This window comes from Hirundo rustica, chromosome 17, assembly GCF_015227805.2.
Source record: "Hirundo rustica isolate bHirRus1 chromosome 17, bHirRus1.pri.v3, whole genome shotgun sequence".
NCBI lineage: Eukaryota > Metazoa > Chordata > Aves > Passeriformes > Hirundinidae > Hirundo > Hirundo rustica.
Genome location: NC_053466.1, coordinates 7,318,834 through 7,337,801, shown reverse-complemented (window position 1 = coordinate 7,337,801; position 18,968 = coordinate 7,318,834). Strand labels below are relative to the sequence as shown.

The window sequence follows — 18,968 nt, the reverse complement described above, 5'->3', positions numbered from 1 at the left end:
TTAATAACTGGAAGAAAGGAAACTAGAAACTCAACATTTATTTCATGACATACAATCCAACAGGGGCTTTTTTGCTTGTTACCTGTGCACAGTACTTCTCCTTTCCTCTCGGTTGTCAGTGTGCTCACTGTCACTGCTTTTATAAACTCAGCAGTGAGAGGAGAAAAAAGAGCTGGCGGAGTTTACAGTAGCTCTTTGTGAAGTGGATACACACAAAGCAACACAGCTCAGTGTTCTCCTACTCAAGTGGGAAACAATACTTTTATTCAAAGTACCATACTCATAAGTGATCTTTTAAGAGCAGAAAAAATGTTTCTCAGGCCCGAAACATGTGAGTTTTGCAAAGCCATGACAAAATTGGATGCAAAGTGCTGGGCCTTCGTGTTCTTGAACTGGGGAAGCAGTAACGGGAATAACAGGAATTAAGGTAGGACATCAGCAATTTGATGAATCAGAAATGGATACTTATGCTGGGAAAGGAACAATGAAGGAGCTTTCGAAATGCCAAGAAGTGCCCTTGCATAACCTCACAAAGCTCTTTCTTTCAACACTATGCACCAAATCTAAGCCCAAGCACTGCTTTTCAGACACGAGCTGCCACGCCTGCACAGATTGTCACTTGTCATTTTTCCTAAAGCTGTTAAGGTCAGACAGTAGGAAATGCCTAATACACCTCATCTGGCTGCAACAACAGCACGGATGGAGGAATGAACTTGGACCTGCAGGATCGGGTCCATCTTCAAAGACTTGCTCCATGTTACTGGTAGGCAGGACAAGGTAACAAACAAATGTTATAGCCTTGACAATTGTCTCCAACAGTTGCTACATATACACAAAAACCACAAAGCAGAGTTTCAGATCACTGAAAATCACCTCCTAGACAATGTGTGACTTACCAGTTACCCTTCAAGAGTTTTTCACCATGCTCTGGCACTCTACGGAGTATTGACAGAGATTTGGGCTTTTCGCTTAAATTACCAACACAGAATTCAAGGGATTAGTTTACAATTTATAGCTAATTTGCCTTATTTTCCTGTCTTTTAGACTAGCACAGCCAGGCTTTCAATGGCTGTGGCTCATCAAAAAGCCATGCTCAGTGTCAGGCAGCACAGCACATGCAAAAACAAGTTTACAGCAACAGCACAGTTTCACCTCTTGCTATTTCCTGAATGCTGCACCCAGCAGTAAACACAAAGTATCAGGACAATCAAAACCCCCTTGTCAGACACATAAAAAGGAACATTTCACTCAAGCACTAAAGTATGCATTTCTCGTAGTACAAAAGCATTCACTAATGCTAAAGGTGTTATACTGAGGCAATCAAACAGAGCCATTTTATATTTTGAGAGAGAGGGGGTATTTGCACTCAAGCCTCATTTGTCAGGCACAGGCATTGAGATAGAAGATTTATCATGTGATAAACAGATTTTGCCGCTGACAGGACAATAAAGGGAAGTTTTTTGGCAGCAATTAGCCTGCACACAGATGAAGGTCCATTTAATGAAAGGTTTCCAAGCAAAAGAAGAAACCCACCCAACAAACCAAACACGTTTATTTCAGGAAATCCTGCTCAAGGGAATGTTTCATCTATGTTTCTTAAAAGAACACAGGCAATCTTGAACAGCTGACAGCACAGTAATCTGCTCTCCCAACATTTTTGTTGTTTCCTTAATACTGATGTATTAGCCAGAATGAATGAAGCTATTCCAAGTGGGAGTTCCAACAGACTGCCTTATCTGAGAGACACCTGATCTTTCAGATGCACCCAATCCTAAAAAAGATTAGCATCAATTCCTCACTATAGATATGCTCTAATAAAAAAATTTAGAGTTACAAGTTACTTTTTCAGCCCAATGACAAATCAAAGGTGCTCAATTGTTTAAATGTCCCAACCTCAGAGTACCAGAGAAAAGCCTCAGAGTATTTCTCTATGAAGAGGCTGAGTATGCTTACTAAATATCTGTAATTCTTTATTCTCTGCAGAGATACCAAGATTTCAGCTGTAGTATAAAAGCATCCAATTTACTTAGTAGTTCAGGCTCTCTGCAGCCAAAATTCTGCAATACTTCAAGTCAGTGCTTCCAATGCTGCTCTCCACACCCCAGAATTTAAGTACACTTCAGGCTTACTGACATTACCATTGTCTACCAACAAACAACAACTACTTCAGTAAATAATTCCCTTACAGGCCCCATGATAATGGTTTCACTAATTCTGTTTCTGGAAAATACATTTGCCAATAGAACATAAAGGAAATATTCACATGTGAAGCGGCTTCTGTATTTTTCTGTCCTTATCCTTCTATTCCTCTAGAAGGATAGGAGAACAAACATGAAACTATCCAACAATTAGATTGGGCACCTACAAGTCGGTGCCTCACAGTGCTCAATCACACAGGAACAAAGACAGTACAAAGATTTCTGTGCAACTGGGCTATCAGAGACAAATGCACTCATCTCATCTTTTCTGCCTTCTGGTTTGTTTTCCCTCTTTTTTTAAAATAAATTAATTTCATTATAAAAGTTGACAGGGATAACAATCTTGTTGAAACTGTCATAAACCAAGAATCAGATGAGAAGCAATGCAGGAGGATCTAAGCATCCTGACATTTCTGCAAGCTTATTCTTGAACTACAGGCTGTAAAAATTTATCAGCCCATGCAGGTTGAAGCTATTACCTTTCTATTAAATGCTGTGGAAGAACTCACCTTGTAGGTTTTCAAAACAATAGCTGAAATCTCTCCCCTTCAATTTTAAGCCTAACACTTCACATTTTGAAAGAGCCCTCAACTTCAGCTGAAATCCATTCCTGTTCTATTGCCTAATTCCTCTGAATTTCCTGCAAAGTTTGGAAGAACTGCCTCTTGGGCTACCTGGCTCCAGCACAAGCTGGAGTTTTGGTCAAAAGCACTTTCTCATCACAGGTGTTACGAAGTGGTAACAGCAGTTAATCACTGCTGGGAATGAGCTGGACTTGCTGAGTATTGGAAAGCTCAAAGAAAATGGATGGACTACAAATTAAACAACTTTGTATACAGATTGATTTCACAGTTTGCTATGATAAAACATCAATTTCAATGAGTAACAGTGACCTAAATCTCTCTAATCTTTTGGCATTTCAAAGATAAAAATAAAAGGTGCCTGAAAAAAGAACAACCAGAAAAAGAGAACATCTACACAAACACACACACATCTAATTTGCTTTATTGAGTTCTCTTGAGCCACTTACAACAGGCTCCCTTTAACACCTGGCAGTGCTCCAGCCAGCAGCAAGAAGTGGAAACCTCTCCCCAAGGTGACTTTCACTGTTTTAGCTTGATAGGTATTTGGCTTCCAGAGATATTATAAAGTTGAAGAGTTATCTGCTACATCTTTTGTGCAATGAATGTTATGTAGGGACTTGGTATAACACTAAAAGGATAACAGGTAGGGGAAAATTACTCAGAGATACCTCATTTTGAAAAGGCAGATGTTCTCTATTTAAAATATGTCAAATATTAAATTCTATTACGCCTTCTTCCTGCTTCACTGCTACAGGCATTTTCAAAGATGAGGGAAAGGCAAAGCAAAACTGTCAATGCATCTAGATTAAGGTTGTTTACTTAATACACTATTGAAAAGAATAACCTCTGTAAATTACGGGTTTGAAACAACAGGGAAAGGAATAGAATAAAGGAACAGCAGCATCCAGGAGCATTCACATTTACAGCCTTTGCTGTGCTGCATTTCAAGAGGAAGAATTTCAGAGGCATCGCTCTCCAGCAAGCTAGAAATACACACAATTTAGCAAAAATAAGTGACAATTTGCTTTTAAGAATCCAAAAATGCATACTAAATGGCATTAGGTTGTCTAGTCCCCACATAAGCTATCCAGCAAAGAAAGAATACATCAGAAAAACATCTCTGGTCTCTCTGGCTCTTGAAAAAACCCTGACCTGTGTTATTTACTCTGTCAGAGTTAGTATCTTATGCTGCCACTTTCTTCACAAGACAGATGCTGAAGATTATGGCTGACACTGTCCAGCAGAGCCTTTAGCTCTAGGCACAACAAAACCAGGTTCTAAATCCTTCCTTAAAGGAGCCTGGAGCAAGCACAGCAGTGCAGAGCATAAAAGGCCACAGCTCAGAGGAAAAGGAGAAGCTGAGCACAAATCTACCTCCACTGAGCAGTGTGACCATCCCAACTTTACACACTGGCCACTACTGAAAAGAGGTGTGAGGATTCCCACCACAGGAAATGCTGCTCCTCTACAAGGACAAGCACCACCTGCACACTGAATGCAAGGCCAAATTCACGCAGGGAGATTTGTTATTTGTATTTTTAATTTCTTTAGATTTGTAAGTCAATAGGCGGAAAAACAGAACTGCAGCTTTGGGGCTCAACACCTCCAAGTCCTGGCAAGTAGGATGTCCATGTAGGAGTCACGGGCTGCATCTCCCATGCCAGATTTCCACACCACCCTCCTCTGAGCAGCCGGGTCAGAATTCTGTCACTGCACACAGGTACCAGGAAACTTCATTTTCTCTGTAAGGCTCTCACATATAATAACATGAGCTATGAAAGCACTATGATGATACCTATTAGAAATGATCATGTGAATGACAATTAACTCCAGGGCAATTAATTGATGCTACTAAACCCCAGTGACACCGTTTTCATTTTCAAAGTCCCTACCAAAACAAAATGCATGCTGAAGACCAAAGTGATGTAAAAACCTTGTAAAATTTGACCTTAGATTAGTATCTAAGAGTTGTTAAATCCATGCCTTTTTATCACAGCAAGGAGAAGTCAAAACAAAACCATTTCAGAGGCAACAACAACCCCAGCTAAGTCTCAGCACCTCTTCTGACAGTCAGGGCTAAGCCAGGCTGTGTTTTGACATTTCAGAATCCCTTTTCTCAACAACTGGGTTTTTAATTTTTTTGTTGTTGTTGTTGGTTCTTTCAGCAACAAATTACTAGGAAACAGCTCCAGGTAGTACTTAAGCTGGAGTCCATGGCATTATTTGAAACAACACAAATGAAGAGTAGGACAGCTACACATCCTCCCCCCATCCTGGACACACTTCAGTGCCTGCAGTGACCCACAGGAGCACAAAAAAGCCTTGCTCTTTGAAATGGAACAGTAGCTCCAGGGTTGCTGTTTTTTCAATTTTCCTTTCCCATATGCCTGTTTTGAAGCTGCCACTGTTCTCTCCTGTGGGAAGATGGAAAAACAGGAGGTCCCTGACACAAGAGGGGAAAATGGCACCTCTGAGGCTGTGACAGACACACAGCGTTTATCAGTGCCATGACTATTTCAGACAAACTACTTCACTCCATGTGCTCCTGTTATCTAGGTGAGGCATGGCCTCACCTCTATTTTTACAGTCATAGCTATAATTTTATACCCTTGCAGCCTCCTAAAACTATGCACTACTATTAGTACATATAAAAAGGTGTCCAATCCCACTGTAATTTTATCACTTCCTTCCTGCAAATAACAGTTGTTGTTGCTGCCACTAGAAAGAAAACAGCATTTCTTTCACGTAAGTCACAAACTCGATACATTAGATTATTTGAAGAGCTAATAAAAATGTGGAGGGTTCTTGTTCATCTGTTTAGTTTTATTTAAAGACTTCAATCTCCTTCCAACAATGAGAAAAATAGGCCAGTTATATTTACCTTCTAACTAACTGCAACAACCATTAAACCAGATACTCAGTTTATTATAATACAGGCCCACTGACCTCAGGAAATCAACATTCATTTACTTCAACCTGAGGATCTGATGTCCTGAATAGATATCCTAGAGGACTGCAATTCTGGAACACAAGTGAAGATAAATGCTGATTTAAGCAGTGACCTCTCTTCAACCCCTTTAACACAGAAAGCAGTTAAACAATCCTCTCCCCACCTTTTTTTTTTTAAATCAGTCCTGTTTAGAAGTTTTTGAAAAGGGAATCACCCTTAATCTCTGTAACATTCCAGTGGCACTGAAAGCATTCAAGGCAGCCATGAACACACAGCACCTGCTCAACAGAGATTGTAAAATTATCTTACACAAGGAACAAAAAGATATCAGGAAGATTAGAACATCTGCAACACCTGTAATCCAGCCAAACCTGAGGTACAGTCACTTGGGAGCACACCCAGCTTTCCCCATTCATTAGGAGTAAGATTCCATCCACAAAGTTGCTGCAGATTTTAAATGCTATGGGCCTTATTTACATAGGCTGTTTCTTGTTCTAAAGGACAAATGTATAATCACATCATATTATTATAGACTGTCACTAATTTAAGACATATTTTCCTCAGCCAAGCTCTACCAACTCATCAGTTTTTGTTTGCTGGGCAATGCTATGAACTGCTTCAGTAGAATGAAGAAAATGTTACAACACTAAGCAGCCTGAGAAGGGGTTCTGGTGTTTTTGTTTGGATAATTTCTACTGCTCAGTTCACAGCTCCATGAACAGCTGTATCAACACAGCTGATAGGGAGCAATCTAGACACAGAGGTGAAACTGAAAATGCCCTGAACTCTGCTCTGCTGGCAAACACAATGCTCAAAATCACCAAGGATCACAATAGCATGATTGTCACCACTCAGGCTACTCCCTGCTATTCCTATTCCATGATTAGATGGCACTTTGCCATTTTCCTCAGTGGTTATTAACCTCTCACCTTGGTTTCAGTTCTCCTTGTGGTTCCATCTTCAGAAGTGACAATAGACACGTGGGAAGTGGGAGTGCCTGGGTCTTCCTCCACAGTAACTGTCTCTTCCACCATTTCTTGAGGCTCTTGCATCATTGCTATTGAAGTCTGGTTACTGGGGCTTTGTTCCTATAAAGAAGCAGGTAAAAAAAAATTAACTTCTCACTTCTACCATCATGGTATAACTAGTCCACTGATTTAAGCTTCTTTGATAGAAAAAACCCACATTTTACCCAACAATTTGCAAGCAGAGATTCAGAGAAAGGAGTATCTATTCCCTGTGTCAGACAAGCTTGCTGCAACTGTGCTGGTGTGACTGGGCTCAGTGCAGCAAACAGAAATCATGTGAAGCATCCATCAAGTACTTCATATAAGCAGGCAACACACTAACAGACTACTATCTCATATTTAAATCTGCTTTAAGCTCTCTCTTCAACGCCCAGCACAGGAGTGGAATTTTTGTCTGCAGAAACATTTTTTCAGTTTGCAGTGAATAGGCCCACTGGCTTTCAGAGCAGTTAATCTTACACACCATTGAAAGTTTCTTTCCATTTGATAAAATACACCCAGCTGGAGACTAGAGGCAGCTATAAAACATCAACACCTATAATTAAATAGACACCTTTCTCAAACTGCCCAAAGCAAAGATAATTAAAAACAAAAAAAAATTAATGGCTAGAGATTAATTCAGTGAAATGCTTCCCTTCCCACATTTTCACTAGGTCCATAAGGCCTAAGTGGCTACAAGCTTATTTAAAATTTATAAGAGATAGACAACATAATAAAATCTAAACAGAAAGAAGGGAGATCAAAGGTGGGTTTTTGCAGAGATGCTGCCCAAAGAGAACATTCTGCTGCTCGCCAGCACCGCGGTCTGAACCTTCCTTTTTCATATGCAATTGTGTGTTTCAGCACAGAAATCACAGAAGCTCCCTTTGGTAGGTGAATGTCTTTCAGAAGTTCCCCGGCAAGAGGCCAATAAAGAACCAGCTTATGCACTGAGAACTCAGACTTTTGCCCAGCATTACAAATCCCCAGCCACGTGAAGTGAAATGAAATGATAGACTGATCATTTCATTATGAGCCCTGAAGGGATCTGCCTACACCGGCTTTAAAGCCAAAGCAGGGCTTCTCTTGGCACATCCTGTCAAACAGACACTCAGAGAATTTCCCTTCTTAAGGACTATACACACACATTTTTACACATGGATTTAAAAAAAAAACCAACAGAAAATCCAAGAAGAACTACACAGAGCCCAAAATTGCAAAGTGAACACACTTGGCCTAAAGAAAACTCCGGACAAACCCATTCAGTCTCTTCACATCACAGGAAAATAAAAAGGGTTGGGATGAAACTGTTGCAATAGAAGTGCTCAGCCTAATTACATAAAGGTTTAAAGGTTTATTCTCCAGGTGTGAACAGCTTCCTCACCAGGGAACTACACTACATTTTGTATCATGTAGAAAAATTGCATTTCAACCCAGCTACAGCTTTTGGATTTCCCCTTTTGCTGCGCCGTGTTTTTTGCAGACCCCCAGGGACCTTTTGCTGCTGGTGTCTTGTTAAGATCCCCATTAATTCTTGCATGATCTATAATGTCTCTTTAAACAAGCTGAGATGCCCCTGCTCAGTTTTCCTTTATTTACAGCTGTATTCTGAAACTTCTGGAACTCAGACTTCAGTTAGAAAGCCGTTCCCATTTTCAGGTAAGCACTAACATTAACCAAGACAATAAGTCTCTGCCAATCACCTCAGTCAAAATGCAACACAGCTTTCAAAGGCAAAGCACCAGAAGTGATACAAGCAAGCACTACTTCCATTTCTATTGAAACCACAGCATAACTCAGGTTACAGAATCAATCAACGAGAATAAGGCTACTCAAATCCTAAAGAAAAATCACTCCTTCCAGTCTGCAGGACTCAAATCATTAATGGCAAATAACTTATGATGCATGCTGAATTCTTTATGGTAGAGTTCAGATGTCACATTGTGTCTTCTGTGCACGGCTCCAGAAGGGGAACTTGCTCCTGCAATAAACACATTATTCTCTTCACATTTTTCTTGAAGATACTGTGTTATAACTGCAACTCCCTTCCTCACACCCCACAGCGAAGCTTTCCTCCAAAGAGAATCATTTACAAAATACTGTAACACAGTAGAGACTCAGAACTTCTATTCATCTTCACTCAACCAAACCTTACTAAGAACAAAGAAATCAGTTTGATGCACAGGGATTTTTGCACAACACCTTATCCCTGTAAACCTCACCACTGAATGCCAAAACTGCTTCAAGGTGAGCCCTTCTCACTCCTCTCACACATGTATGTACACACACAGCTCAGCCACCACCTTCATTTCCAGATGCATTAAGGTGCTGGCATTTTTTCTGCCCTCTAGACTTTATAGAAGCAGCCTCTGTTTTCTGATAATAAACCTGAGGAAGATGGAAGGTAGAAAGAAATATTTTGTTCTTTGAGCTTTTGCAATACCTTTTCTTTATTAAAAAAAAAATAAATATATATATAGTCTGCCTTTGTATTCAGACTGCCTGTGGGCAAAGGAAACCTTAAAAGCTGGGCACTTAAACATGAGCAAATTGCAAGCTAGAGCACATTGACTTTAAATGAGCGTTGTGCTGGGTTTTATCCTCTGGCTGCTTCTAAAATGAAGATTCAGGCAGATACGGTACAGATCTGCATTCCTACAAGAGAGAATTATTGTTAGCAAGAGACTGTCCTAGGCAGTAGAAAGCCTAAAAGCTTGAAAATTCAAGGTAGATATCTCAACACAGGTACCCAGTCAGCATCTCCTGTGTCCTCCTTCTGACTGTGTGAGCTGCTGAGGAATGCAGGGGACAGCCTGTCAGGCAGCTCACCCCTGCACCGCCTGGACCAGGCGGCTCCTTCATCTCCAAACCCAGCACTTCCTCTACATCGCTAGCTTGGAGCTGTCACAAGCTGACATTAACGTAGAAGAGATGCAAAGGTTTTGTTATCTGTTTTTAGACGCCATCATTAAGGATTTTAGGTCACAGCAAATTGCAGAAACTGGGACACATTACCACTTTCAACTATCTCCTCTGTGTTCAGCTTCGAAGCCAGTATTTAGGACGCTCTTTTTTGCTGAAAACACCTCGGCATCTCAAATTCCAAACATCTGGCAGGTATGCCTAATTATCCAGAGTAAACCACAAGCTGCTGGTAGGGCTGGAACACGACACCCCTATTGAATAATGCTACCAGTAGTTCCCTGCCTGCTAGAAGGAGGTTAACTCCAGTTCAAAACAACACATACTCATTTACCTTACTGGAGGCTTTCAAAGCAAAAGCAATGAGATTACAAAACACCACCAAATTATAAGAACAGATTCCTGTGCATTTATTGCATGTGGTGTCAGCAGTCATAACTCTTCTGCTTACTTCTGCTTTTTTGAGACCAAATGAATCCTACCCTGTAGATTTGTACTTGCATCTCCAGTGTGCCCTAAAAAAGCCATGCTATTTAAAACACAAAACAACAATCAATTTACCTCCAGCCTGTAAAAGTTAAACGCAGATGAAACAGCTAAAGACCTTGTAAAATAAGCAAGAAACATAAAATAACAGTAATTCTTGTTTTGTTAAAGAACAGTGATTTATCATTTAGGGCACATATCTCCTAAGGCTTATTTTGCATTAGAATACTACCGCTTCTGTAATCATCACCATTTCAATTCCTAGCACTGCATTTCCATCAAAGTAGCTATTTTATATCTGTTTTAATAGAAGAATAACCTCCCCCAGGAGGATCAGACATCCGACTTCAAGACAGTAAACAAAGTTCTTTATTCTCTGCCTATGGAACAATTTTAAACAGTCTGGAAATAATATAAAATTGCAGGAGATTATTATTTCCACTAAAACAGCTGCTCTTCAAGAACACTGAAATCATGTACATCAAATCTTCATTCTCCCCAAGACCTCCTTTGTTCTGCAGATTGCAGTGCAGGCTATTCCAGCTACTCCTTACTCCAGGCTACTGTCAGATACCAAATTTGAGGGTTTTTGCAAAGCACAAAGGCTGGATTCTACATCAGTGGATGTACTTGTCCTCAGACAACCCCAGCACAGACAAAGCTCAAGTGTATCAGCTCCTGTGATATTACGCGTCTGGGCATAATTAATGGCATTGGACAACAATGCTAATTGAATTAAATGTGGATTCTCTCTCCTCTACTACTCTTTAAATTACTTGTTAAAGCTTCAATCTCTGCAAAGCATGAGATTATTCCTGAGTGTAAAAGCAAGCAAACACTGGCTTTGTTGGAATCAGGTCTCAGGCTGATGTTCTGTCCCAGTGGTCTCCTTCCCACTGCACTTCCAGCTCAGCCATGTCCTCAAGCTTTCATTAGCTGAAGGCATGTGGAGAAAGATACAAAAGGCAACTCTCCAGGAACACAGCTGCTGAAAAAAGTCTGCATTGAGATCAGCATCAGATTGGGACATCAGAAGAAGGAAATCACCAAGGGAATTTGCTGAACTTGGTGTGTTTGAGGTAGACTTCTTCTAGTACAAAATTCAACTCCCCAGCAGCTGAAGACTCTCAAATCTGCTTATCACGTCCTCCTGCCTTGTGAGAGCATCCTTCTTTCACCACAGCCTCAAGATCCCTGCTGTGCTCTCTGCCCTGATCTGTCCTGAGAGCTTTCCATGCAATCTCAGCAGCGCAAAAGCTGGACTCCAAGCCGAGCAGCTCAGGCCCATCGCTGAGCCTGTGTCACCTGAGGGGCAGCAGTACAGGAGACTGTCCCACTCTTATGAGTTTGTTCTTCAAAATCAGGGGAGCCCTCACACACTGCAGTGCTTGTACGCTTCTGGAAGCACATGGAGACCTTAGGTGCAAGGACTGCCACAGGCTGTTTCCCCCAGTTCAAAAAAACACAGCAAGCTCCAAGTCCTCATCACCAAAGCAAAGGTATGCAGCGAGAACTACCCAATTTCTTCATGACTGGGGAAACATTGTCCCAAAACTGATGATGGCACAAATGATCCAAGCAAGATGGCTCTAGACGGACAAAAAGCACATGGACCAGCCTGTACTGAAACCCAGGCAGCACATGATGCTGGAAGGAGAGTCTGCAACACAGACAATGACTTAAATATGGGAATACATAAATAACTGCTTTGCTGCAGATAAACTAACCTCCATTTAGTAAAGCTACTTTTTTGTTTTCTCATGGGAATTAAAATGTGGGGTTTATATATATAAATATATATCTATATTTATGTATATGTATGTATACAGTGGATTCAGTGCACTTCAATGTGAACCCAAACACATCAACCTATGAGAAAGCTTTAAGCTCTGCTAGAGCTCTGACAAGCTCTACCCTAAGGCTGGTCAGTTCAGAACAGAAGGGAAATGTTAGCCCCAAATGAAAGCAGGCTGTCCTGGCACAGGGTACCAGAATGAACTCAGCCCCACACCACAATGCACTAACTGTTTCCTGAACACTTACACACTTCCTTTGTCCTTCAGAAACACACACGACAAGCAACGAACAAATAATGCCAAGAGCTTTTAAAGCACCAAGGTTAAAAGGAACATTTCAGCAACTGGAGAAAGCCCTGAACACTAGAGGAGTTCTGAAAAGGCACAAAGAGGAGCGAGTTTTTTTGGAAGGAGGCATGGTAATTCACCCTTTGAAGGCATCACACCTTTCAGGGAGAGCAAGAGGCGGAGGTGAAGGAGAAGGAATCAAACCCCAGACAAGGCCTGGAGTAGCAATATTCATCCCTCAAGTACAGCAAGACACAGTGGGGTTCTGTTCAGCCACGCGGTAGCTGCCCATCAACAGGGAAATCCAGTGCCTGCCCAACGGTCAACAAAGAGGGCTTTTATGCAATTTTAAACAATCTGAAGTGTCTCAGTTAATGGAAGACCGGGCAATTGGCCCTCAACTATTTCTAATTGACTGGAATGATGGATGAAGCTAAAGGGAAAGCTGACCCACTGAACTTTTCCATACAAAGCTAGGAAACTCAAGGAGATTGTAAACAGTTTATAAGAACGAGAAGTGGGAGAGGCAGAATCCCAGGGGCTTTGCTCCTCTCAACCTGCTGTTGTTTCAGATGAAGAAAAACAAAGAGCTTCAACTCTGAGCAACAAACAAAAAATACATGGGAAGGCCTAAACAACTAGGGTATTTTTCCCATGCTCTCCTCCCCTTCCTCCAGGAGCTGTTTAGCTCTGCCATGCAAGCTGGTCCTCTGAATGAGAAAGGGCAATTTGTCATTCTGACAAGGTGTCTCTTAGGGCTCTCTATTGCCTTGCCCTGCTTTTCAGACTGACGGGGTGTTAACCAAAGATGTCAAGGCATTACATCTCAGTCAACTTCAACAGATGTGATGATACATACTTAAAACTTCCATGTTAATCAGTGCCACTACATTAAGGAAATGCTGAGGAAACCACACATGGCTCTTGATTTTCTGAACAAAACCATCACTAGCAGCTTTGCACCGCAAAGGGCAAGAGTGCTGCAATGTGACAGAGCTGTCTGCTCACCTCAACAGCTCCTGGGAAGGAACTCTGAGGATATGCAACTTCCCAGATGGAGAAATGGATGAGTACTAGGTTCAAATTCACACTACCTAACTTGAGGCAGCTTAGCAAGGTATCTAACTGCAGGATAATTTAATTCTTTCTTCTTAGCCAAAAAGAAGAGTAGGAGCCTCAGAGAACAGATCTTGCACAGACTAAATGACTTCCCTGGACGTATCCAGCTCTTGCCATTGATTCTGCAGGGAAATTGTATCAAGAGCTTCAAGACAACATTAAAGCTGGAGGACAAATCCAGGCCTCAAAGCCACAGTGTAAGTATTCTGTGCAGAGCTCAGAATAGGACAAGGGTATCACAAGTCATCACTCAGTTCCTTGGTCACAAGCTCTCACAGTGGTTCAGCAAGATCAAGTAGTAAAAGAGAAGCATAAGCCATTATTTATCACGTGAAAATAATACAGAGAAAAAATCAAAACCACACACAATAAACCCCCAAACCAACAAAAAACCAGAAACACACCAAACAAAAAAACTCCAAAAAAAGAGCAAGCACCTGGCACACAGAACTCTCCTTCCCTTAACTGTCGACAGCATGGCCAATGTTTATCTGGACAGCCTGTCCAGTAGGAAACTGAGCAGGAAATGACTCTTTCTCACCAAGATTTGTACAGAGAGTTCGCTGCAATTTGCCAAACTACCTCCCAAAGACAAATACAATGTAAATCTGCATGTCTAATCTTTGACCAAACCCAAACCAGATCTGATTTGCTTCCTCTCTGGAGTCTTTGAGATGAACTAACCAAAGCTAAATTAGTGAGATTTTTAGTGGGATGAGGTTATATCATGGATTATAATTTTCCACCAAGTTTTTTCCTTCATCTCCACCTGCTGCCTCTACAGCACTGGCATTAAGGGTACTGTGGGATGACTAATTTTACATTCCTTTCTGCAAGACAAGCATTCATATTTCATTTCTTCAAGGCTTCACAGAGTTTGGATCACAAATTAAAAGGATGCATTTATTACTAGGTATCAAGCCCACAAACTTACATGCACATGGGAGTCAGAAGTACAAGCTAGGTCCTTCATCTAAAACAAAAAAAAACAACCATCAGTTCGGCAGGTGAGAGCAGAAAGTTTCTTTCTGCAGTCTGTGTGTCCCAGACTCTGCCCCAGCCACCTTCACACGTCCTTAGTGAGTTAAAGCAAGGCTGCCAGACACAGCCAGTTGTAGCTAACACACACACATGCCTACTTGCACTGCCACACTGCTACCTTCGAGAACTGCTTTGAACTCCGAGGCAGATGTAAACCATCTCCGCATTCTTTGAATTATGACCAAGGCTGGAGCATTATTTGAGTGTCCTAGGAGCCATATCAGATCAGAGTTAAATTTAACTCAACTCCTCACCCATGCACAATCTTGCTGGTAGAGCTGAACTACGCAACAAAAATGCTTTTTGTGGAAAAAACCACAGGACACAAAAAGCAAAAAAAACTTTCCAAAAACAACAACAAAAGCTTTTCTAATCCTGAGGGAAACAGAACAAACAGACCACTGATGATTTTTTAAGCTTGCATTCCAAGAAAGCTGTTCCTTAAAATAAATTACTTCTCATTCTTGGGAATACAAAGCATTTGACAATAAATCCAATCACCCATCTCACAAAGACTGTGCCTGCCAGCGTCTCCCACTATTAAGCCCCAGAGCAGGCCAGCCTGGCAGTGAGGCAGGGCTGTGTCAGTCCAAACAGCTCCCAAGGAGATTAACCCTGTTAAATCACTCTGCTTCTTCCCTCGGCATCTCAGGCCACTGCCGACCCCAGGGAAAGCCGTGGTCTGAACAAAGCACAGCAGGAAGGAGCGAAGGGCCTCTGGCACAGCCTGGCTCCACTGCTGCCACCCCAGAGGGCAGGGAAGGAACCGTGCAGGAGCCCTCTGCATAGATACAAGCCCACTGGAACACCAAAAGACACAAACAAGTCAACAAAGCCAAAGGCTGCTCCAACTGCTGTAAATCTTCCAAATAGAAGAGATTCCAGCAGGAAGACAATTTTCCAAGTGCAAGGCAATTTCTGTGCTATTTCAACTACCCAAGAGAGTTCACTGATGGCTTTTTGTCTGGTAGTCTGTTTATTTCACACATTTTCTGTTTATTCCGTAAGACTGACCTTATAACCCCTACTTGCACAAGGCCAGCCCTCACACACTGCTAAGAGAGCGAGTGCCCATTGCTAAGCTCATGCTAAACTAACAATAAACAGCATGAAAAGAGAAAAAAAGGAGAAACAAAAGATGACACTGAACACTTGGATACGAAGGAAAATGCTGAGTAAGAAACCTGTTCAGTTCTCACATCTGTGGAAGGATGTGGCTGCACTGCAGTGGGCTCAGAGCACAGCTATCAGAACAGCCAGAGAACAGGATCAGAAGTCTCTCTTCCACACCTAAGGTCTGAGCTATTAACCCCAGAAGAAGGTCAAGGAGCGATCTGATTACAAGTCAAGTGCCTAAAGGTATAATGGAAAGCTGATGAAGAACTCTTCAGAGAGAAAGGTTTAACCAGTGCCAGTGTCTGTGATGAAGACTGACAAGACACACACACATTTTAAGACACCAAGTGTGAACTGTGCAAGAAGTTCACAGGGTAGAAGAAACACAGGGTAAAATGCTGCTGCTTAACAGGTTGGACCTAATTATTCTTAAGAAACACATTTCTATTCACTCATAAACCTGATAATGAAGAGGTGCTCACATTCATGCACACAACCACTCTGCCTGACTGCTACAACACTCTGAAGATTTTTCAGGCCAAGAATAAATTATTTAAAGTTTGTGAAGGAATTCCCCATCCCCTCCCAGCCTGCCCTCAGCAAACTACACTTAAATGCAATAGAGATTTTTGTCAGCCAGAGAAGGGGCTAATGATGCCTGTCCATCTCTTGGCATAAGGAGTTCCCTCTCCTCCCACTGGTGAGCCCCTTCTCAGCTGTCAAGCAGTACTTGAAGTAAGGTAAAATTGCAAATCAGAGCACTGTGTTAAGTGAGAAACCACCATGGCCCAGGAAGGACTGTCTGTCCCATTCCCCAGCCTTTGCTGCCTACAGCACAGCTCCCAAAAACCTGTAGTGCCAGTATAATGGAAACAGCCGTGGGACAGCAGGAGCCAGCACCATGTACCCAGGCACTGTCACCTGGAAAAGTAATGGGAAACCACCGGCGCCATTCAGGTCACAGTAAGAGCACTCAGGATCGACACTCAGGCCATTCAGCAAGGACTGCTGTCACTGCACCATGAGCATGAATCTCAAAAAGGAAAAAGTCATTGAAGCTAAGGTGGAAGTCACTTGCCCAGAGGTACATACTTTCATCAGCAAAGTAAAATAGCTCTCAATTTCTTAGTTAAACGTGTTTGGCCTTTTCCATTTGTCATCAGCTCTGGCTAATGGTTCCATGTACTTGCAGGAAATAGGCATCTTTCTATGACCACTCACTCCTCCTGGCACTGTGTATATAGCCAGCTCTTCTACATTAACACACTGGAATTGTAAAATCCTATCACATTTGCCAGGTACTCAATTATTTACATAGCACCCTTTTTATTATTATTTCTGATATGCTTTTGTTGGGACTTCACAATGAAATTTAAATATGATGAAGACTAAGACAAGACGCAGCCCTAGAGTCAGCAGTCTAAATCACTTTTAAACAGGTTCTTGGAGAGCTTTTAAGAGAGCCATTTCTCAATTAAACTCACCGAAATAAAAACAAGAGACCCAGATGAAATTAAGGATTGGCTACTAACAACCATCAGTCAGAAAACTAAACTCATGCTCTGAAGGCTGCGCCTCTCTGCAGTTGGCAAGACAAAGCTGTTTGAACCTAAGGACAGGACAGCTGCACTTCCCTCCCACTCCTTGTTGTGGTTTTATGCCAGGAAACAGAATCTTTAATTTTTCCAGAGAAACCCTGCCAAGCTGAGGCTGCAAATAGGATATGGTGTGTTAGTAAACTCCAAGGCAGCTTGCTCACATCCTGGCCAGAACCTCTCCAAGTGCCTAAATCCCTACGTGCACGCCGGCTGCAGTGACTGCCTCCCTTTCCCACAAACGATCCTCCTGTGTTAGACTCCTTTTGTAGATCAGGCCTGTGCAGGGTGTGCCATTTTCACCTCTTCTGGCAGAATGTGCAGCACCCAGGTACCCAAGTCTTTTCTCCCTTACAGGCTTTCCTACGACCCACCTGCACTACTATAATTTTGGCAGAAATAAACCAAAGTTTTCCATAAAGCATTAGCTGTCCTGGGATCATCTATACACACAGCTGTCTTTCCAGAGTTCAAATGAAGCTGTTTTATTTTTCTCCCAATTCTTCACAAGGAATCAAAGACAGTCATCCCACCCACTTTTTTTAAAGAATAAGACAGACACAATCAATACAAATTTAGCAGCAGCAAGTCCACCACCCACTATGAACACCCTGCCATAAACACTGTTCCTGCCTCCAGGACTCTCCCTGAGCACAGTACTGGGAATATTCTCAGAAACACACACACCAGCAGGGTTCATCCTACTTTGGTTTTCAGCTTTGGGCTTATTTTTTTCCCAAGAGAAAGCCAGTGTCTTTTAATTCCTTCCCAGAGTCTTCAGCAGCAAAAACATCTCCAAAAGGTGCTGCTAAACCCACAAGTCAGGTTTGCTGACCTGGACTAACCCATCATTCAATTATATTAACAAATTGTTAACAAATAAGTTCATGTGACAGAAATTCATAATGTTCTACATCTCAAGTTGCTAAATAAGTACAACAGTTCGCAACAGACAAACATATGCATGGAAAAGTTTGGCAAACTGTTGCAAAAGCAATGCTGGAGCCTGGAGAACCCCAGAAAAAGATGAGCAGAAGAGAAAAGCATTACAAAATGCATGAGTCTACCCAGGGAAGGCAAGACCAAACAATAAAGCACATCAGGGAAAGGGGAGGACAGATAAAAGTGAGAAGAGACAGAACCCATAAATGAGAAGAGTGTTACGTGGAAACCAAATCAGTGGCTTTCACATGAAAAAAAGAGTGGCAGGAAAAGAGGAGGGGAAAAGTATGAAAGAAATATTTCAGTTTTTAATTCCATCCTGTTAACATTGCTTTAGTTCACCGTATAAATCTTTTGGTGAACAGTAGCTCCCTCCACACACAGCAGTATATTAGGATTCTTTATTAAAGCTTTCCAAACACCATAATGTCATTCTTTGGCTTTTTATGTGGTTTGCCTAGACTCTTGTTTTTGTTGCTAAGCTCTCATTAGATGTGTGTCTTGTACTGACAGGGAAGAGATTATAAAATACAAGAAACCTGAGCACAAGCCCAGTATTTGATCTGACACAAGTGAACGCTCAGGCAACAGCACGATGCCTTGTGTGTGACTAGGGGATACTTCTGGATCTGTTCAGCAGGAACAGAATGGGTCTGAACTGTCCCATAATGTAAGCAATTAATTTGGGGAAGTACAGAAAGGGGAGGTGAGCTCAGATCCAGATGTCTCACAACCCATCTCCCACACCAGAAGCTCCTGTGCCAGCCCCAGCACTTCCAGCCCCCAGGCAGAATAGCTCAGGCTCTGGCAGAGGACTGGGAGGAGAATGCTGCCCCAAGCTACAAATACCAGAGAAGCACAAGAACAACACACCATAAAGAAGGAGCCAAATTAATAAATCTTGCTTACAAGGGATGACAGCAT

At 41.9% G+C, this 18,968-nt stretch overlaps 1 protein-coding gene across 10 annotated transcripts in view; it reads right to left on the bottom strand.

Annotated features, from left to right (window-relative positions):
- The window catches only part of ARVCF (ARVCF delta catenin family member), a 246,832-nt gene that overhangs the window by 80,358 nt on the left and 147,506 nt on the right, over positions 1-18,968 (bottom strand). For 6 of the 10 annotated variants that reach the window (XM_040081323.2, XM_040081324.2, XM_058422880.1 and 3 more), the window contains one exon: positions 6,662-6,820. In XM_040081323.2, the coding sequence (XP_039937257.1) occupies positions 6,662-6,820 (159 nt within the window). Of the gene's footprint in view, positions 1-6,661; positions 6,821-14,284; positions 14,324-18,968 lie in introns of all 10 variants that reach the window. The other 4 variants (XM_058422876.1, XM_058422879.1, XM_040081328.2 and 1 more) reach the window with 1 other exon arrangement.